The sequence below is a fragment of the Scardinius erythrophthalmus genome (assembly GCF_964197995.2).
Source record: "Scardinius erythrophthalmus genome assembly, chromosome: 21".
Taxonomy (NCBI): Eukaryota; Metazoa; Chordata; class Actinopteri; order Cypriniformes; family Leuciscidae; genus Scardinius; species Scardinius erythrophthalmus.
This window is the reverse complement of record NC_138241.1, coordinates 5,064,809-5,082,751: the sequence shown is the minus strand read 5'-3', so window position 1 is coordinate 5,082,751 and position 17,943 is coordinate 5,064,809. Positions and strand designations below refer to the sequence as shown.

Below are 17,943 nucleotides of genomic sequence, written 5' to 3'. Positions count from 1 at the left end.
TGTGTTGTTGTTGTTGTTCTCCGTTTCTTTTTTAACTAGTGCATAAAAAGTTCAAGGCGCATGTGCGTACAGATTGCATGCAGATAGAAAAAAATACTATGCTGATGATGAAATTCCCAATGCGCACAAACACACTCTGGCGTGCGCTCAGAAAACTAAGTATACTTTGGGCTTTAATGTTTGTGTGTACCTCTGTGAGTTTCTGGATCACATATAACAAACCTTCTCCCCTGAGCTACAAATTCTCCACTACACTCTTAAAAGTAAAAGTTATTTATTGGCATATATGGTTCCATGAAGAACCTTTTAACATCTGTGGAACCTCCATTCCACAAAAGGTTCTTTAGATTATTATAATGTTCTTCACACTAAAATGGTTCTTTTAAGAGCCGTTCACTAAAGAGATCTTTGGAGAACCTAAAATTGTTCATCTATGGCTTCACTTTGGAAATGCCCTTTTGTAAGCTTTATTTTTAAGAGTTTAAGGTGAGGGAGATGCGGCGTACTGGCTAAATTGCTGGTAACCAGAAGGTTGCTGGTTCAGGCTCCATGATTATCCATCATTAATGAATTCATTTTTGGCCTTAAGTTCAGAATCTCCCAACATGTTTGACGCTCTACTTGCTTTTCTGTCAATCCCACAATCCCCCACACAAGCCTCCTGTTCAGAAGGGATGGTCCAGAAAACAAGTTTGCTAATGTTTTCTTCTTGCATACAGCTTCGCCTGAGGAAAACACTCCTCTACTTTCCCTTTCTAAATCTCTGATGTTTTTCCTTCTCTACCTTCCTTTAGCTTGGCTGTGTGGCGCCTTTTCCCCCAAACAATATCATGCAACTTACCACAGGACTGGGTTTCACGTTTTCAGCTCCCCAGTGTGAACTAACCGTCGAGTGGATTATGCTTTGGCATATGCATGATCTTTTACCTGAGGGATGCATCTTTGACTTTCAAGGGGCGTTGCTTGACTTCTGGCTTCCAGTTTGAAATTAACCAAATTGGAGGAGTGGGTATTTGTGTTCGGAGGATCTGGATAGTGGTAGCATCTCTAAATTTGTCAGAACAAACCTGTGACCCGTTTTTGGTGTAGATCTATCTAGATGTTTTATTAGCTTCATTACCTCCAAGCTCAGAATACCTCTCATCTAAATATTTAACTTCTCCCCTGGACTTGCTTTTCAGCTTCTCTGCTAACGCTTCCTTTTCCAATGAAATACGTTTTTCTTGTGTAATTTACTTCTCCGGCAGGGGTAGCAGTGCAAAGCGTGGTGGAGGAATGGAGCGTTCTCAGAGTAGCACATGGGACAGTGGAGAGGAGAACAGGAATAAGCTGGTGAAAGCAGCCTCCACATCCAAACTGCTGTCCAAAGTGGTGAAGAATGCAGAGAAGTAAGTGTTAGCTTCCTTTCGTCCCCTTAACAAGATTCATGCTGTTGATTTATTTATTGTAGATAGTATTTTATTTTTTAATGATGCTTTTTAAGTCATTTTTCTTGATAACTGTTCCAAGAAAAAAAAAAATCCAAGAAGCTCCAGAGATTTCCAGTGAATTGGAATGCAATCATTCAGGAAGTTACACTGATACTCAGTGCATCCAATGTTTTATTTATTTTGGCTAATATTCTTTCAGCTACCAAAGTTTAGTTTAGTACTTGCTGTTCAATTCATTTTATCTTAGTTTGAATTCATTCCACTCATTCCATTCATTCATTCATCCAATTTCAGCACATAACATGCAAAAAAGTCCACAGATTCCATCTGGGCCTAGTCATGTGTTATTGCAAATAATCCAAATAATCTAATTGAAACATGGCACTTGCTTCTTGCTTGAAAATTCTGAAGAGGAATTCTTCATTCACCCTCATTTTGTTCTTTTTTCCATCAAAAGTTATGCAGAATCTCTGATGTGCTCTTTTTCAACCAGCAAAATTGAAAAGGGATGGACACTGTCACGTTCCAAACACTAACATAAAACTATACCACTTGTGTGCTATATTTCAAGTCTTCTGACAGTGATGGGCGAAATTTGTGCGGCTATTCACAGATAATCTTCTCCTCCGCCATAACTTATGATGCATTTATGGTGCTTTTATGTAATTTTGGTAACACTTTATAATAAGGTTCTATAATTTAACATTAGTTAACTGCATTAACAATTAAAAACATGTTTTATACTTATTATTATTCTTAGTTAGTGTTAATTTCAATATTTACTAATAATTCATTTCAAGTTGAATCTATTAACATAATTACAGTTCCATATCACTCCGCCAAATGATTTCAGTTATTTCAAAAGGTCCTAACAGATGACAACAGCAAAATAACCAAATTTCCATGTTTTTTTTTTGCCACAAAATTGTTATAGTATGTACAGAAAGTTCATACTCTCTTTCTTCCACTCTCTCTCCCACTCAAACACTTACAGTACGAACACACACTCGCAAAGAAGAGTGCAGAGACGGCTCTGCGTGAGTGGTATTTACGACAGTAACGTTAAACATAAGTACTCCACAGCGACTCTAGGGGTCGCTGTTTGAGAAAAACGGAAGCTACATGACACTTCTTACTAGCGAGGTAATAGCGCTGCTGTTCTTAAAAGCAGATAAACTCAGTTTCACAGACACAGACTCAGGTGATTCACACACGCTTAATCTCTCTCTCTCTCTCTCTCTCTCTCTCTCTCTCTCTCTCTCTCTCTCTCTCTCTCTCTGTCTCTCTCTCTCTCTCTCTCTCTAAAACAGCATTAATAACTGCATTAGTCCGCTATCATTGGCTCAATTCTCCGTTACTAGCTCTAAAATGACGTTTTGGAATTAGCAACGGAGGCTTGGGATGAGATGCTTAAGAAATTTGTCCCACACACAAGAGCGTTTTAAGGACAAAAAATGTCTTGAAATACAACATCTGAACAATGTAAGCGTAATAATTGGCTCTGGTCGGTAGAATAATTAGCAAATAATGTCTCCGCTTCACGTCATGACCGCATTACCACCTCAGGTGTGCATTATTTTCTGATAATTGATAAATGGACTGTTGTCAATTTTTTCTTGCTTAACTGATGGGACCTTGACCACATTAATTTCCATTTGCTGTCATTGTATGGAAAGGAGAATGTTGGATATTCTGCTTAAATCCTCTTTTTGTGTTCTATGGGAAAAAAAGTAATATCAATTGGGAACATCATGAGAGTGAGCAAAGGATGACAATATAAATAAATTTTTATTTTGGATGTAACACATGCCTTTAACACATTCCTAGAGTTGAACAAACATGCCATTTTTGTCTTGCGTTAACAATATTTTTATTTTATTCCCAATTCCTCTTCAGACACAGAGATCCAGTCATCAGCCAAGGTAAAGTCTCATTTTGCCTTTTACGTGATCTTTTATGTTTCAACTTATTTTTTTCCTAATGTGTTCCTCTCATTTCCCATATCACAGTGGTGCAGGCGAAACTGGTGCCCTGTGCAAGGTTTCAGACCTTTTGTGCACATTAAAACAAATCAAATTCTCACAGTAACATCTGTAAAAATCGTTTCATAAGTGTAAATGAAAGCTAGCGTGATGCCACTGATAGCTCTTAGTATTTGGCATTGCCCCAGGGCAAGATTAGCAGTGACACTGAGAAATACTCTTAACCTGAGGCTCATGCCAGTGGTCGCGGGCGAAGTGTGCCCCGGAACGACCTCATCCCGAGGCTGGATTTAGCCCTGGGCCGAGAACAGTACAGGTGTGAGCTGTACTCCATCTCTCAAGACATTTTAATCTTGGCAAAGACGTGCACAAACTGCATTCCTTTGACTTGTGGTTTCTCATTTGTTGTTCTAGTTCTTTCTAATGATCACACCCATCTTAAAAACCTTTGACATGTTCCTTGTCTGTCATTCTTTCTGTGTTTGTTTTTTGAGAGATTATCATTTCTGTTCCATACCCAGCTAAAATGTCAACCCGTGAAAAAAACAGTCAAGGTAAGGCCTGCCTCTCTCCAGGGCCGAAAGCCGCCGAAAGCTCCCGTACACGCTTCAGGCTGGACTATAAGCGTTTCTGCCACTAATCCCACTTTAATTCTCTTAACATGTTGATCGATCTGAAAGATCAATGCTCAGTCACTTCTTCCACTTTTCTTCTGTCTCTCTGCCGCTTTTGTTCCTCAAAATCTTAAATAAAATTTCTGGAGGAATGGATAGTAAGTGGATTTCCTCCCAGGATAAACGACGAACACACATCTCGCTTGTTCATGTCTTCTCACAATTCAGTTGGTCTAAATAGGTGACTTAGAGATTTACCACCAGTAACTCATTAGCAGAGGAATGTGTTTTTCTGAAGTAATGATGCCAGAACAGCTTTACGGCTGAATCTCACCAAACCGCTCAAGAACACATCTAGCCCATATTTCACCCCAAAATCAAAGACATAAAAAAGTACATTTCGTGCAAAGAAAATTACATTTATTATAATGATCCATTGTAACATTGTTTGTGTGACAACTGCGCACATTTTTACCATAATGCTAAAAAATCATATAATATATAAAAAAAAAATATATTTTGAAGAATGTTGGTTACCGAAAAACAAAACAAAAACACAAAGGCATTTTCTTTCTGTTATGTTCCACATAAGACTTGGAACAACAGTAAATGATCAGTGAAATATTATTTGTGTGCGAACTATCCCCTTAACGATATCAGTAAATTTTATGACAGCTTATGACGGTAAAGAATATACTGGTGATTTTTTTTTTTTTTAAGGTTCTCTGTGGTCAGATGTCTTGTTCCGTGTTAAATACTTTATATAATTACATGATGACGTAACAACAGCACAAAATGATTCTGGAGACTAGAGAAAACATCATGATTTTTTTCTGCCTCACTGTCCATTTTTTCATATTTCTGCTTGAAACTTTCTTTTCTTTATTAAATCACAGTATAACTTGGGCATTCTCATTGCTCTGGCCCTTCTGCACGGCGCTCGAAGCTTCAATTTTGATTTGCTTGGGTTTTTTAATGAGTTAAACGCATGAGCTTTACTAACTCCATCAGAGAGCTTCACTTAGAAACGAATATGTAAAAACTGTTAACCTAGTTACCAGGAGCAATGTTAGAAGGTATCCTATATGCTGTGTGTGACTAAAATGACTAGAATGAACTAGCAAACTGTGCACTGGCAAATTTCAACTTATTTCAAAGTGTAATCTCCAGATGCATGTACTTCACACAAACAAACACGCGTTTTGTTTGAGATGCGTTTCATATAATAGCTGCTAATTTTAACAATCATTCATTCTTAATAAAAAAAATTCTAGTATTTTGTCTTAGAATATCTTTTCTTCATCAAATCTCTTCACAGAGGGAGACTACATCAAAATGTTCATGCGAGGACGACCTATCACAATGTTTATCCCATCGGACGTGGAGAACTACGACGAGGTGCGCACCGAACTTCCCCCAGAGAGACTGAAACTGGAGTGGGTGTATCCTTTCTAGCATCAGTTGCACTCAGCACATGGTAGTACTTCTGCATTTGCACTTTAAGCAGATCAAGCTAGGACACATTTCATTAACAATGGCCATTTAAAATACTTTACATAGGCAAAATAATGACAGAAAATTCCAGTTTGAAAGCATATACATAATATGTAAGAAAATAATTTGTAAATTTAGTTTTAAAATGGATTAAATCTTATAAGGCAAGAAAAGTATAATATTTACTTCGGTTGTCAAATAATGAAAAATGTACTTAAATATTTTAAGTTGATTCACTGTAGTAAGAAAATCCCCCAAATGAATTAAATTCACTGACAGATGTGTAAAGCATTGAATTTATATGACAAAAAGTGCCTTCAGAAGTTATTGTATAGTTTGTTTTTGGTATTTAGTTGTGTTCTTGACTCGGACGGATAGATATGGATACAGGGGTCGTGACTGCCGTGCAAACGTGTACTTGCTGCCCACCGGGGAGATCGTGTATTTCATCGCCTCGGTGGTCGTGCTCTTCAACTACGAGGAGAGGACACAGCGCCACTACTTAGGACACACGGACTGTGTCAAATGGTGAGACAGAGGAAAACACGTTTGGTGTGATTGAGGACATGCAGTTATCTGATGGTCTTGATTAAATTACCAACTCTCACTGAATATTTCTTTGAAAGATGCTGGTGAAGCACAGAGGCCTGTCACGTCTTGTGCGAGCTTCACAGCGCACATGTCCAAATTCAATGCCATTACTGGACAATTCAGTTTAAAACTTGTTTACACTTTATTTTAATATGTCCCTGTTACAGTGTAATTATACATTTAAGTACTGAGTAATATTAAGCAACTACATGTACTTACTATAGGGTTAGGGTAGGATTAGGGTTTGGTTGAGAGTTAGTTGCATGTAATTATGCATAATTTACTGTTATTACTACAATAACTACATGTAACTTGCAACAAGGACACATTAAAATAAAGTGTTATCCTTATCATTTGAACCAGGTTGAAAATAATGTGTGGTTTGGGGTAGTTTGATATTACTTGAACCCCTGAAAGGAAGTCAAAACTGGGGGTCTTAAAAGGACATACACTTATATATAGTACAACTTTGAAGTACATAGGTAACGTTTCAACAACCACTGTAACCACACAAATAGTGATGGACCAATACAGTTGGGTTTTTGAGATTGTCGATCTCAAATTGTCTTATTGTTCCATAAGCTTGACCTCCCTGTTATCTCAGTTCTAGAGTCCACAGACAGCCTTATCAATAAATAATAAAACATTTTATGTTTCATTTATTGTGTGAATATTTTGTGAACTATGTAAATAGTGGAATTCACGCCTATCTGTAGATATCAGTATCTGGACAGACCAATATTGGTTGATCTCTGAACAGCAGTTAGGTTGGCAGAGCTTGTATATTTACTTGGTGACAAACAGACGATCAAAACCCAAAGCTGCGTTCACCTCAACAGTCTCTCTCTCTCTCTCTCTCTCTCTCTCTCTCTCTCTCTCTCTCTCTCTCTCTCTCTCTCTCTCTCTCTCTCTCTCTCTCTCTCTCTCTCTCTCTCTCTCTCTCTCTCTCTCTCTCTCTCTCTCTCTCTCTCATAGTCTTGCTGTTCACCCAGATAAGATCCGTATCGCCACAGGACAGATCGCAGGAGTGGATAAGGATGGCAGGGTGAGTTTGATCAACAACTATTATGATGAAACAATAACTTTCCTCTATGTTTGCCTCAATGTACACTATTGTTCAAAAGTTTGCTATCAATAAAAAAAAATCTAAATAAAGTAATACTCGTATTCAACAAGGATGCATTAAATTGATCTGAAAATTCAGCTTTGATCACAGGAATAATTTACATTTTTAAATGTATTAAAAGAGAAAACAATAATACATATCACAATATTATTGTTTTTACTGTATTTTTGATTATATAAATGCAGTTTTGGTGAGAAGAAGAGGCTTCTTTCAAAAACATTAAAATGATAATGTTTTCAAACTTTTGACAGGTACTGTATATTAAAGTATTACTATTTTTACTGTAAATTTTCATCAAATAATTGCAGCCTTGGATTCTTTCAAAAACATTAGACAATCCTGCCGGTTGTGTAGTCGTCTCTATCGAGTATGTAGGCATTCATACTTTTTTAGATTTCTCTTCAAATGATTTATACAGCCTATTGTTGTTGCTGTGTTTTGTCCTGTCAGTATAAGTAGATTTTCTCAGTTTTTACATGTCATTCTTTACTTTTCCAAGTGTTGTACTTCATTCTCAAATATTGCCTTTAGATATGCTAAATAGGAGAACAGATCTAGAATAACTAGCTAGTTTTTATTCTGCTTTAGCAAACAAAATTTCAAGACAAACAGTATGTATGTCTTGAAAGGACAAAAACAAACACATTTAGCTGGCGAGTTGCCAGAGGATCCCTAAAGAACAGAAACCAGCACTTGCATGAGTGTTCATGTTGCATTTAGTTTTCCCGTAATACTACTTGTTCTTTACTGACAGTGTTGCTTGTTTATCAGAATAAGCTTTTTGAATGTTTCCTGTAATCTTTGGTGATCCTCAGCCGCTCCAGCCACACGTGAGAGTCTGGGACTCGGTCAGTCTGTCCACGCTGCAGATCATCGGCCTCGGCACCTTCGAGAGAGGAGTTGGATCCCTCGCTTTCTCTAAAGCCGTGAGTCTAACGCTGACCGTCTCATTTTTTTTATTGTTTAATGAGCATTGCCTAACAACAATACCCTCCATTCTGGTCTACCAAAGACTACAGTTAATCCAAAACTGACAAAGACCAGAAGGAAGGACTCATTATGTCCAGGCTTACGGGGGGGTTTGGTGGGGTCTGACTCCACTAAAGAAGCCTTGGTCTCCTGAAGGACATCAAAACAAGAAGTTGGGGGGTTCAAAGAAGGTCATATGAAGATTTACCTGGAATTATAAGGATACATTTCTAGCTCTGACTGATTTAAAATTAAAATCGTAATTTTGGCCACCCCTGAAATGGATCAGACCAGTACCAATACCTAAGCAGTTGAATTAATACTCTATAAAACCTTGTTCATTCAGGGATGAAGAACATAATGTGTTTAAAATGCAGAGTTCAGTTGAATGATAACATTTGCCCTCTTTAATGCTGTTAAACTGAAAGGACGAAGCAGACTGTTTGGTCTTACACAAGACTACCTCTCAAAAATGCTTCCAGTTTTTGAACCTTGAAGAACTTTCAGATCCTCAGATTTTTTTTGATTTTTTTTTAGTAGTTATACTAAGTAAAACTAAAAGATTTAGGGATGCTGCTTTTAGTCATTCTGCCCCATGAGATGTGCAGGAGATACTGGAACTTTTAAATCTAAATTAAATGCAAACCTTTTTAGTCTGGCTTTTTTTCTTATCTCCTATTACACCAAACCCTCAAATCTCATGGTTTTAGTATTTGCTCATTTAAGTGAACAGCCCCTTTCCATCACAGATAGGGAACGGACAGGGCTGGAAATTAATTAAAATGCCCCCCGACTCTGGCAGTCATGTCTGTTAGAGGTGATCATGACTAGAATTCATGAATTATCATTTGTGATGAGTTTTGTTTTTCCTGATCATCTGGTTTTGATGGAAATCTATGATCCAGGAGGAAAAACTCAAGTCTTTTTAACCTGGTTGTTTCAACACCAGACGCAGTACTTTTTGGCCATATTAAAGGAGAACTCGGCAACTCTAGCGAACTCTAGTCACTTCTTCGCTGATTTTCCCTTTTGTTGTCGCATGTTTTCCCCACGAGCTCCCCCTACAGCTGTGGGGGGGCGTATATGTCACAACACAGTCGTAAAAAACTCACTTGCTGCGGCCTCCTCCCCCTCTCTACCGCTGCTCATGTGCGTTTGTTTTGATCGGAGCAAGCCAACTGTATCGTGTGGAGCTATGTCTCCCGAGGTGGGTAATCTGGTAATACATCATACATGTGTGTGTGTTTATGTCGAATTGCCGTAAAGCAATTTGTGTTTCGCGCTCGTTCTCGTTCTCGCTTTCGCTTCTCACGAGACTTCCAATTTCTATCTTGCCGGGACGGTAGTGAACAAGTTGCAAGGTTGGTTTTCCGCCTGGGAACGCTGGGGGGAGCGGGGAAAGTCACCAATATCACCAGAACAGGTTGTTTAACCATCCAAATGATTTCTAGACAGTTTTATTAAGTTAAAAAAGCTACCAAGTTCTCCTTTAAGCTCTATTAAAATAAAATGCAAATATAAACAGCTCTTTTCCGGGATGACTGAAGAAACCGGAAGTGTATTTGTTTGTAAACAGTCATTGATGCTGTGTGTGTGTGTGTGTGTGTGTGTGTGTGTGTGTGTGTGTGTGTGTGTAGGACTCAGGCACTCATCTCAGTGTGATCGATGACTCTAATGAGCACATGCTCACTGTGTGGGACTGGCAGAAGAAATCAAAAATTGCTGAGATTAAGGTACGTGGACACACTCTTTTTATTCAGTCTTCTCACACATATCACCACTCCCTTCCTCCCTTCCTTTGTTCCTTTCTTTTCTTTGCCCTTATCTTATTTCCTTCTCCTTTCTTCTCAATCCGTTTTCATCTTGTTGCAGTTTCCTTCTCCTTCTTTCATGTTTTTCCATGTCTGTTCCACTTGTACCCTGTTTCATTGCACATTCCTCTTTTATCTCCCTCTCATCTCTTTGTTCTTCATGTAATAGTTTTGTCAATGTACTGTTTTATTAGACAACCAATGAAGTGGTCTTAGCGGTGGAGTTTCACCCGACTGACGCCAACACCATTGTGACTTGTGGGAAATCCCATATTTTCTTCTGGACCTGGAGCGGCTCCTCACTGGCGCGCAAACAAGGCATCTTTGGTGTAAGGACACGCATATCACTGATATATTTTATGCACATCATTAAAATTATGAGGTTTTTTTTTTAATGCACTTTTAATTTGTCCATTGAGTTTCCCAGAAACTGCATCATTAGATTTGTCTTGCAACTCGTGAGTCCAAGAGTGTTGGACTCAGTGTTAACTGAGTCTCTGATTTTAAACTGTGTTCTGGGTTAAATATGCTCGTTGTGTGTGTGTGTCCGTGTGTGTGTGTGTGTGTGTGTAGCTACATATGATGGCATTTTGACCAGCTGAGAAATCATGAAGAGCTTATAAAATGTGTAAAGGAGTCAAACAGTGACAGGAATTACATCACCGTTACACACAAATGAAGATCTGCTGCGAGGAGACGCGGTTCTGATCCTGTACCGAACTGTAATGGGCAATGTAGATCCTATGATGGTTGGGGGGGAATCTGACTTTAAGACGATTTCAGAGAAAATTCATAAATATTGAGTTAAATAGTCAAAAGGGTGGTGAAGATAGATTTTATTTTAGCGATATTTCCAAGAAGCATTTCTAGACTAGTTCTGCAGGTCAGCTTGATGCACAATGTGCAGACTAGTACAGAGTTCATACATTCATTAATTTTGTTTGTGTCTCTATGACAGAAATATGAGAAGCCCAAATTTGTGCAGTGTTTGGCTTTCCTTAATAATGGAGACATCCTGACTGGAGACTCAGGAGGAATCATGCTGATATGGACCCGCAGCACGGCTGAACCAGCGCCAGGGAAAGGGCCGAAAGGTACACACACATACACACACACACACACAAACATATATATATATATATATACACGTCACATTATAATTTCCTCACAAAAAGTACTGTGGCTGCAGTGATGGTATTCTCCTCCAGACATAGTCTGATCTTCTGCTCGCTCTGAAACCAAAGAGAAGTTCATGCTGTCAGCAAAGAAATCACAATCTGCTCACCATAGAAGAAGAGGCCAGATGCGTACAGGGGATCAATGCATAACCATATTCCTAGGCCTGTCACGATAACAAATTTTGCTGGACGATAAATTGTCCAAGAAATTATCGCGATAAACGATAATATTGTCGTTCTGAGACCATTTTCATTTAATATAATTATAATGGCATAATAATGCAGGTACACCTTTTCAACGATCTATAAACTTTTATTTCTAAAGAATATTAAACATTGAAAACGGAAAACATTTTAAATATCCAAAAAAATGAACAAAACAACCAAAAACAATGAAAGCAATAGACTCTTAGTGTCTGTTAACAAAATAAATGTCTGTTAATATATAAAATGAAACAAAATTGCACTTCAAAAAATATTAAACATTAGGCTTTAGACATTATTAAATGGTGATACATTCCATAACAGGCAAAACTGACAGTTAGGACCTTTGTAAACAAATAAAAAAAAGCCTCAACAAGCCATATCGCACAATTTTGCACTGTTACTTTGTCCTCCTGTTACTTTGTCAAGTGATTGTGTACTGTCGGGAAGACGGAGACGCACTTTATTGCGTGTGTATGCTACGCACTGAAAATACTTGGTTAGGATTAGGGGTGAGGAGTGCGTGCGTATTACACGCCATAAAGAGCGTATCATATGCACGCAAAAACTATTTTTGGCGTATAAATGGCACGAGAAATAACATTCGTGGTATAGATATGCATTTTCATGTGATCGGGCTCGCTGTCGCAACTCACAACTAGCGTCTTCTCTCTCTCCCGGCAGTAGCCGCAAACAGTCCCGCCTTTCCCACACAAAGACCATGTGACTGACAAGTGCCGCGCCGCCGCCTCCCCACACAAAGACCATGCAACTGACAACAAGAGGGTTCACTCCTCCTATACGCTAAAGAACCGAGAGTGGTCATCCAGTCTCTTTGGTAGAGAGAGAGAGAGACGAGGAAAACAAACAAGCATGCAAATGGAATTATCGCGGCCGGAAAAATTATCGAGCTCATTTTTTTTATCGTGCGATTAATCGACTTATCGACTATCGCGACAGGCCTACATATTCCTTTCTAAGGCCCGTTTACACCTGGTATTAAGATGCGTTTTGGTCGATCGGAAAGCTAAATGCTTTCCACTTTCGACCACTTCCACAGGTAGTTGAATAAACATTTTAGTAGCCACAACAACAGTAGTGTAAACGCTCATGTGATCGAATGTGTTTTAACCGCTGCAAAAGTCTCCAGTCGTGTTCATATGTAAATTATGTGAGCTTATTTCATCCATTAGATTAAAAGATCTGAAAAAGTCCATACATTTACCCGCCCATAGACCCTCCCCTTGAAGAAATCAGGACAGAAGTGGTTGAAAGTGGGCAAAAGAGACGGATTAAAACACCAGGTGTAAACGGGAATGTGTCTCCCTCGTCTACTCGTGATCCGAACGACCAGAACGCATCTTAATACCAGGTGTAAACAGAGCCTTAGAAAGTGAGTTTTATTACAAGACATATTAACAGTAACAGACAAGTTACTGCACAGGTCAAGAAAAAGGCTGATGACACACTACTAAAGGAAATCTTTGTTTATTTCTCATGTCATCACTGTGAAAATGAGTTGAAAATCTCAGTGTATGATCCGCTTCAGTAGAGAAATACACTCGGTTAAACAGAGGAATTTATTACACTGTGGTAAATGCAACAAATAAAACCTTGCTGAACCTCACATTTGACCTTCTAAGGCCCATGTGTGCTGCCATATATTTGTGTAATTCAGCTGAAACGGATTTAAAAGCTAGATAACATAAGAAAATAGTAATAAAACTGAAGAACCGTTCAAAAAAGAAGCTCTTCTGTTTAGCAAGGCTGCACTTATTTGAATCAAAATACAGTAAAATTGTAATAATGTAAAATATTATTACAAGTTTTAAATTGTTTTCTATTGTAAATATAATCTATTGCTAAATTACATTAAAGCTGAATTTTCAGCATCATTACTCCAGTCTTCAGTGTCACATGATCCTTCATAAATCACTCTAATGTGATGATTTGATGCTCAAGAAACATTTCTGATTATTATCAATGTAACAAAAAATAGTGATGCATTTTTTCAGAATAGGAAACAGGAAAGTTCAAAAGAACAGCTTTATTTAAAATAGGAGTCTTTTGTAACATTCTACATTTATTTACTGTCCTTGTCGAATAAACCTATTATTATTTTTTTAATACTTAAAAAAAAAAACGATATTTTATGACCCAAACGTTTGAACAATAGTGTAGATAATCAAAAACAAAGATATTATACAAAGAGACATTTGGATTATAATGTTTTGAAATATTTCAATGCTGAGCGACCCAAATCACAGAAATCTTCACTACAACCATGATGATCATTTAAAAAAAGCCAAAGTACTGCCCGAAGAATATTTTATTAGTACCATGGCATTTTGGGGTGTCTTTTAAAGTTATCTTTTGTTTCGTCAACACTATAATGTCCATCAGTTCTTTACCCAGAAGCACTGTAATGACAGTGACAGTAATTTCAGGGACACAGTTACAGAAAGAGAAACTTCTAGAAATCTGTGGCAGAGTATGCACACGTGCTGGAGTGTGTGTGCACGAGTTTGACAGATAGTTTTCTCAGTGTTGATCCTGGAGTTGTAATGGTTTTCACTGGCATGCTGTGGAACTGGATTGGCTGCACCACAGACTGAACCAGTGCCAGCTCCTGCTCATTCATCACTGCTTTATTTATCTCCTCAACGTGTGCATTACAGTCCTGTGGCGTAGCGCCCCCTGTAGGACACATACTGTCATAGAGCCCAATATCAAATCGTTTTCCTTGATATTTTGAGTTCATTAATCAGTGAAAACATACAGTACTGTATAGTGTTGTTTTTGGCAGCCTGTTTTAATTTTAGTCTAGTCTTTGTGTCAAGCTGTCGTTTTAGTTTTTATTAGTTTTAGTCACGTTCATACTCTTTTTAGTCTAGTCAAGTTTTAGTCGACGAAAACTGATGACATTTTAGTCTAGTTTTAGTCAACGAAAACTGATGACATTTTAGTCTAGTTTTAGTCGACGAAAACTCATGACATTTTAGTCTAGTTTTAGTCAATGAAAATTGGATTTTAGTCTCTTTTTAGTATTGCAATTCTATTTAACCCAGTCAATATAGAATTTCAAAACAAGGTTATCTTATTATAGCCTATTTAGTATATTTAGGGCTGTGACGGTGGCAGTTTTTTTACCACCGCGGTAATGGACCAACTACCGGCGGTGGTTGGGGGGTTATTTAAAAAAAATAAAAACTCGTTTTATATTTCCACACAAAGACGCCTGATATAGCAGAATATAACCAACCACTCTGCGCTCTGAGCCGGATGTGGGACTCGAGCAGAAAAGAGACCATCGATCTCTTTATGATAGGCCTATCTACTCTTCGTGTTTTCTACTTGATGTAAATTGGTCTGAATAGCGAATTTTATCCTCCACAAGGGCGAAATATTCAGGCTATGTTTGAGATTGCGCTGCCAGAGAAAGTGAAACTAAAAATCACCCGCGCGTGTAAAACGCGCTTTACAACTAAACTTGACGCGCCCTATGTCTAATATAAGAAACACAAACTGTGTTAAAAAGAATTTGACATGCCAGTACAAATGTATGCTATACTTTACCACAGTAACGAATACGAATATAATAGGCCTAATTAAAAGCGAACCAATGAAGAAACGTGTATAATCCCTTTAGAAAATGGGTGAGACGTGAGTGAAGATTTGGGAAAAGAAACAAGAGATTCAGGGATGAGTCACGATTTTTGGATATTCGATTAGTTTATTTAATTATAGAATATCGAATAGGTTGTGCGATTATTCTCTAAAATAAAATCTCCATGTTCTGGTGCTGATGCGATGACGCGTTCATGTAACCAGAGACGCTGCCATAACGCACATAACAGCTGTCACAAAGAACCGGCAAAAGTAATGATTATGAATGTGTCAAATATATCAATGGGACATTTTAATAGAAAAACTAATGGAATAATATTGTTAAATTCGCTGATAATCGGGTGACCAGATCGCAAAACAGAATTTAAAGCCGACAAAGCTATGGGTTCACGCACAACTCTCTCATTCGTCGTGACGTTATAACATTTCGTCTCGTCTCGTTTTGGTCAACGAAAATGAGGAGACATTTTAGCATAGTTTTTATTTTGTAAGCCACATTTAGTCTCGTTTTTATTCGTCAACGATAATGCATCATACATGTATTTTAGTCATCGTCACATGACCATGCATTTACGTCTCGTCTCGTTTTCGTCAGGTGAAAACGGTTCGTTGACGACAATATTTCGTCATAATTTTCGTTGACGAAAGCAACACTAGTACTGTAACAGTGTAAGTGCAGTTATGCAAACTAAGCTGCCTGTAGCTCATGTCAAACCTCTACATTTGCATATACATGACTGCCTATATTTACATATCAGTGACATGTCTTCTCTGATCAGAAGATTGGCCCCACGGTCACAGTCTTTGAGACTGTTACACTACCGTTCAGAAGTTTGAGGTCAGAAACTTAAGAATTGATTTAAATGAAATTAATACTTTTATTCTCCAGGGATATATTAAATTGATCAAAAGTAACTGTAAAGACTTTCAGTGTGACAGAAGATTACTATCTCAAAATAAAGTTTCAAAGAATCATGAAAAAAAAAGTATCACGGTTTCCAGAAGAAATACTGAAAAATATTCCAGCAAAAACAACAGTTTTCAACATTGATCATATTCAGAAATGTTTCTTGAGCATTAAAATCATCATATTATACTGATTTCTGAAGGATCATGTAACACTGAAGACTGGGGTAATGATGCTGAAAATTCAGCTTTGACCACAGGAATAAATTACACTTTAAAATAAATTTAAATGGAAAACATATTTTTAAATTGAAAACTTTTTTACTGTATTTTTGATTAAAAAAAATCACGATTCACGAGCCGAAAAGACTTTTCAAAAACATAAAAAAATCAGTAACTTTATTTTACAGTGTCATTGTTACACGTTACATGTAGTTACTGTAGTAATAACTATAAGTTATGCGGAATTACATGCAAATAACCCTAAACCAAACCCCAAAACCCTAACCCTACAGGCTCATTAAATGAGGTTTTATTTAACAAAGTTCGGGTGGAGCAGGTTCAGATAATTAACCAAATCATGCACAGCTGTTGATTAATCAGTAATCAACTCAATGACAGAGTATAAATTCACAGCAGACCTATCTCTGTTCATTGAAAGTTTGTCAGCATCCCTCCTCCACCCCATCTCCTCACTTCCAATTCCATCTACACTTCCAGTTCCATCTACACTTACCAACTGGGGGGAGTACTTTGGGTTCGGGCCTAACTCCGAGCACGGAGCCCTCCCCCCGGACAGCACGCCAAATACGCATAAACTTATTGTATTAATTATATGTAGATGTGAACTCGTGAATATTACTCAGTACTTAAATGCAAAATTACCCTGTAACACCGACACCTTAAAATAAAGTGTAACCAAAAGATCTTACTGACCTCAAACCTTTGAACGGTAGAGTACTTGTCAACTAACTTGACCTAATTCTCTTGCTCCACCATGAAAACTTGTTGCATTATGACTCATTATTAAATGAGATTAAATTACATAGCATGCAAAAACAGCAGACAGAAGCGAGTCTGTTGTTGTGGAGCGTTGCATGAAGTTCTTCTTCTTCTCTTGAATCATTCATCATATGTGGTGTCCTGACCTGGCCTTGTGGCTCTGCATCTGCAGATAGCATGTAACTGTAGAAGTGTTACCGTGTGTAACGTCAGTCTGTTCAGCTACACTATCTGTTTCAGAAATGTGAGAGTGTGTGTGTGGAGTAAGGGTGTCACGATTTCGATTTTGTATCGAAATCGATCGAAATTAAACCACAACCTCGATCATCGAATTAAAAAATTGAATCGTCGATACTGCCACGCCCCCATGTCACGTCCGGTGCGGTCGGCTTGCAGAACAGAAGTCAACTAGAGCGCAGTGTAGCACCCAGAAAGTTTAGAGGGACGTACATGCTCGCAACAGGGCTTAGGCTACTTTACAAGAAGTTCATATATCAATATTCTTCTAACGAATAGAAATAACCTTATATAATGTATCTATCTGTCTATGTGTACAGTTACGTTCAGAAAGGACGCACAAGCGGTTGCCATGGTAATGAACAGCCTGCTAGTTAAAGCGAATGTATAATATTATCCTGTATCTGAGCCAAAATGTACAGCGCGCGTTATATTTTCTAAATCCAAACAATTGGCCTCTGAACCAGCTGATAAAATCTTCATTTGATTCAAAACGTGATTACAACTTGAGGACGCTCAAACTCGATCGTATTTTACTGATACAAAAGACGCGCGCGTGCACACTGAGAGGGAGCGCGGTTCACCGGGCTATGGTAAAATAATGACACAGTTTCAAGGTGTGTATAATTTAAACTACTTAGTCAATGCTAACAGTAGCTGCTGTAAGGTTTTTATTACTGCTGCTCTCCTTCTAGTCACTTCTGAACTTTTATTGATTAAGCTCCAGGTGACGGGTTGCCAGATATCACAAAAAGAGCAAAACAAGCCCCTT

The 17,943-nt window shown here is 38.0% G+C and overlaps 1 protein-coding gene across 4 annotated transcripts in view; it reads left to right on the top strand.

Moving 5' to 3' along the window:
- eml4 (EMAP like 4) overlaps positions 1–17,943 on the top strand; it is a 121,720-nt gene that overhangs the window by 82,502 nt on the left and 21,275 nt on the right. For 2 of the 4 annotated variants that reach the window (XM_081351536.1, XM_081351535.1), the window contains 10 exons: positions 1,248–1,388; positions 3,327–3,352; positions 3,934–3,966; positions 5,345–5,468; positions 5,899–6,048; positions 7,087–7,156; positions 8,053–8,163; positions 9,844–9,939; positions 10,212–10,346; positions 10,976–11,111. In XM_081351536.1, the coding sequence (XP_081207662.1) occupies positions 1,248–1,388; positions 3,327–3,352; positions 3,934–3,966; positions 5,345–5,468; positions 5,899–6,048; positions 7,087–7,156; positions 8,053–8,163; positions 9,844–9,939; positions 10,212–10,346; positions 10,976–11,111 (1,022 nt within the window). The remainder of the gene's footprint in view (positions 1–1,247; positions 1,389–3,326; positions 3,353–3,933; positions 3,967–5,344; positions 5,469–5,898; positions 6,049–7,086; positions 7,157–8,052; positions 8,164–9,843; positions 9,940–10,211; positions 10,347–10,975; positions 11,112–17,943) is intronic. The other 2 variants (XM_081351538.1, XM_081351537.1) reach the window with 1 other exon arrangement.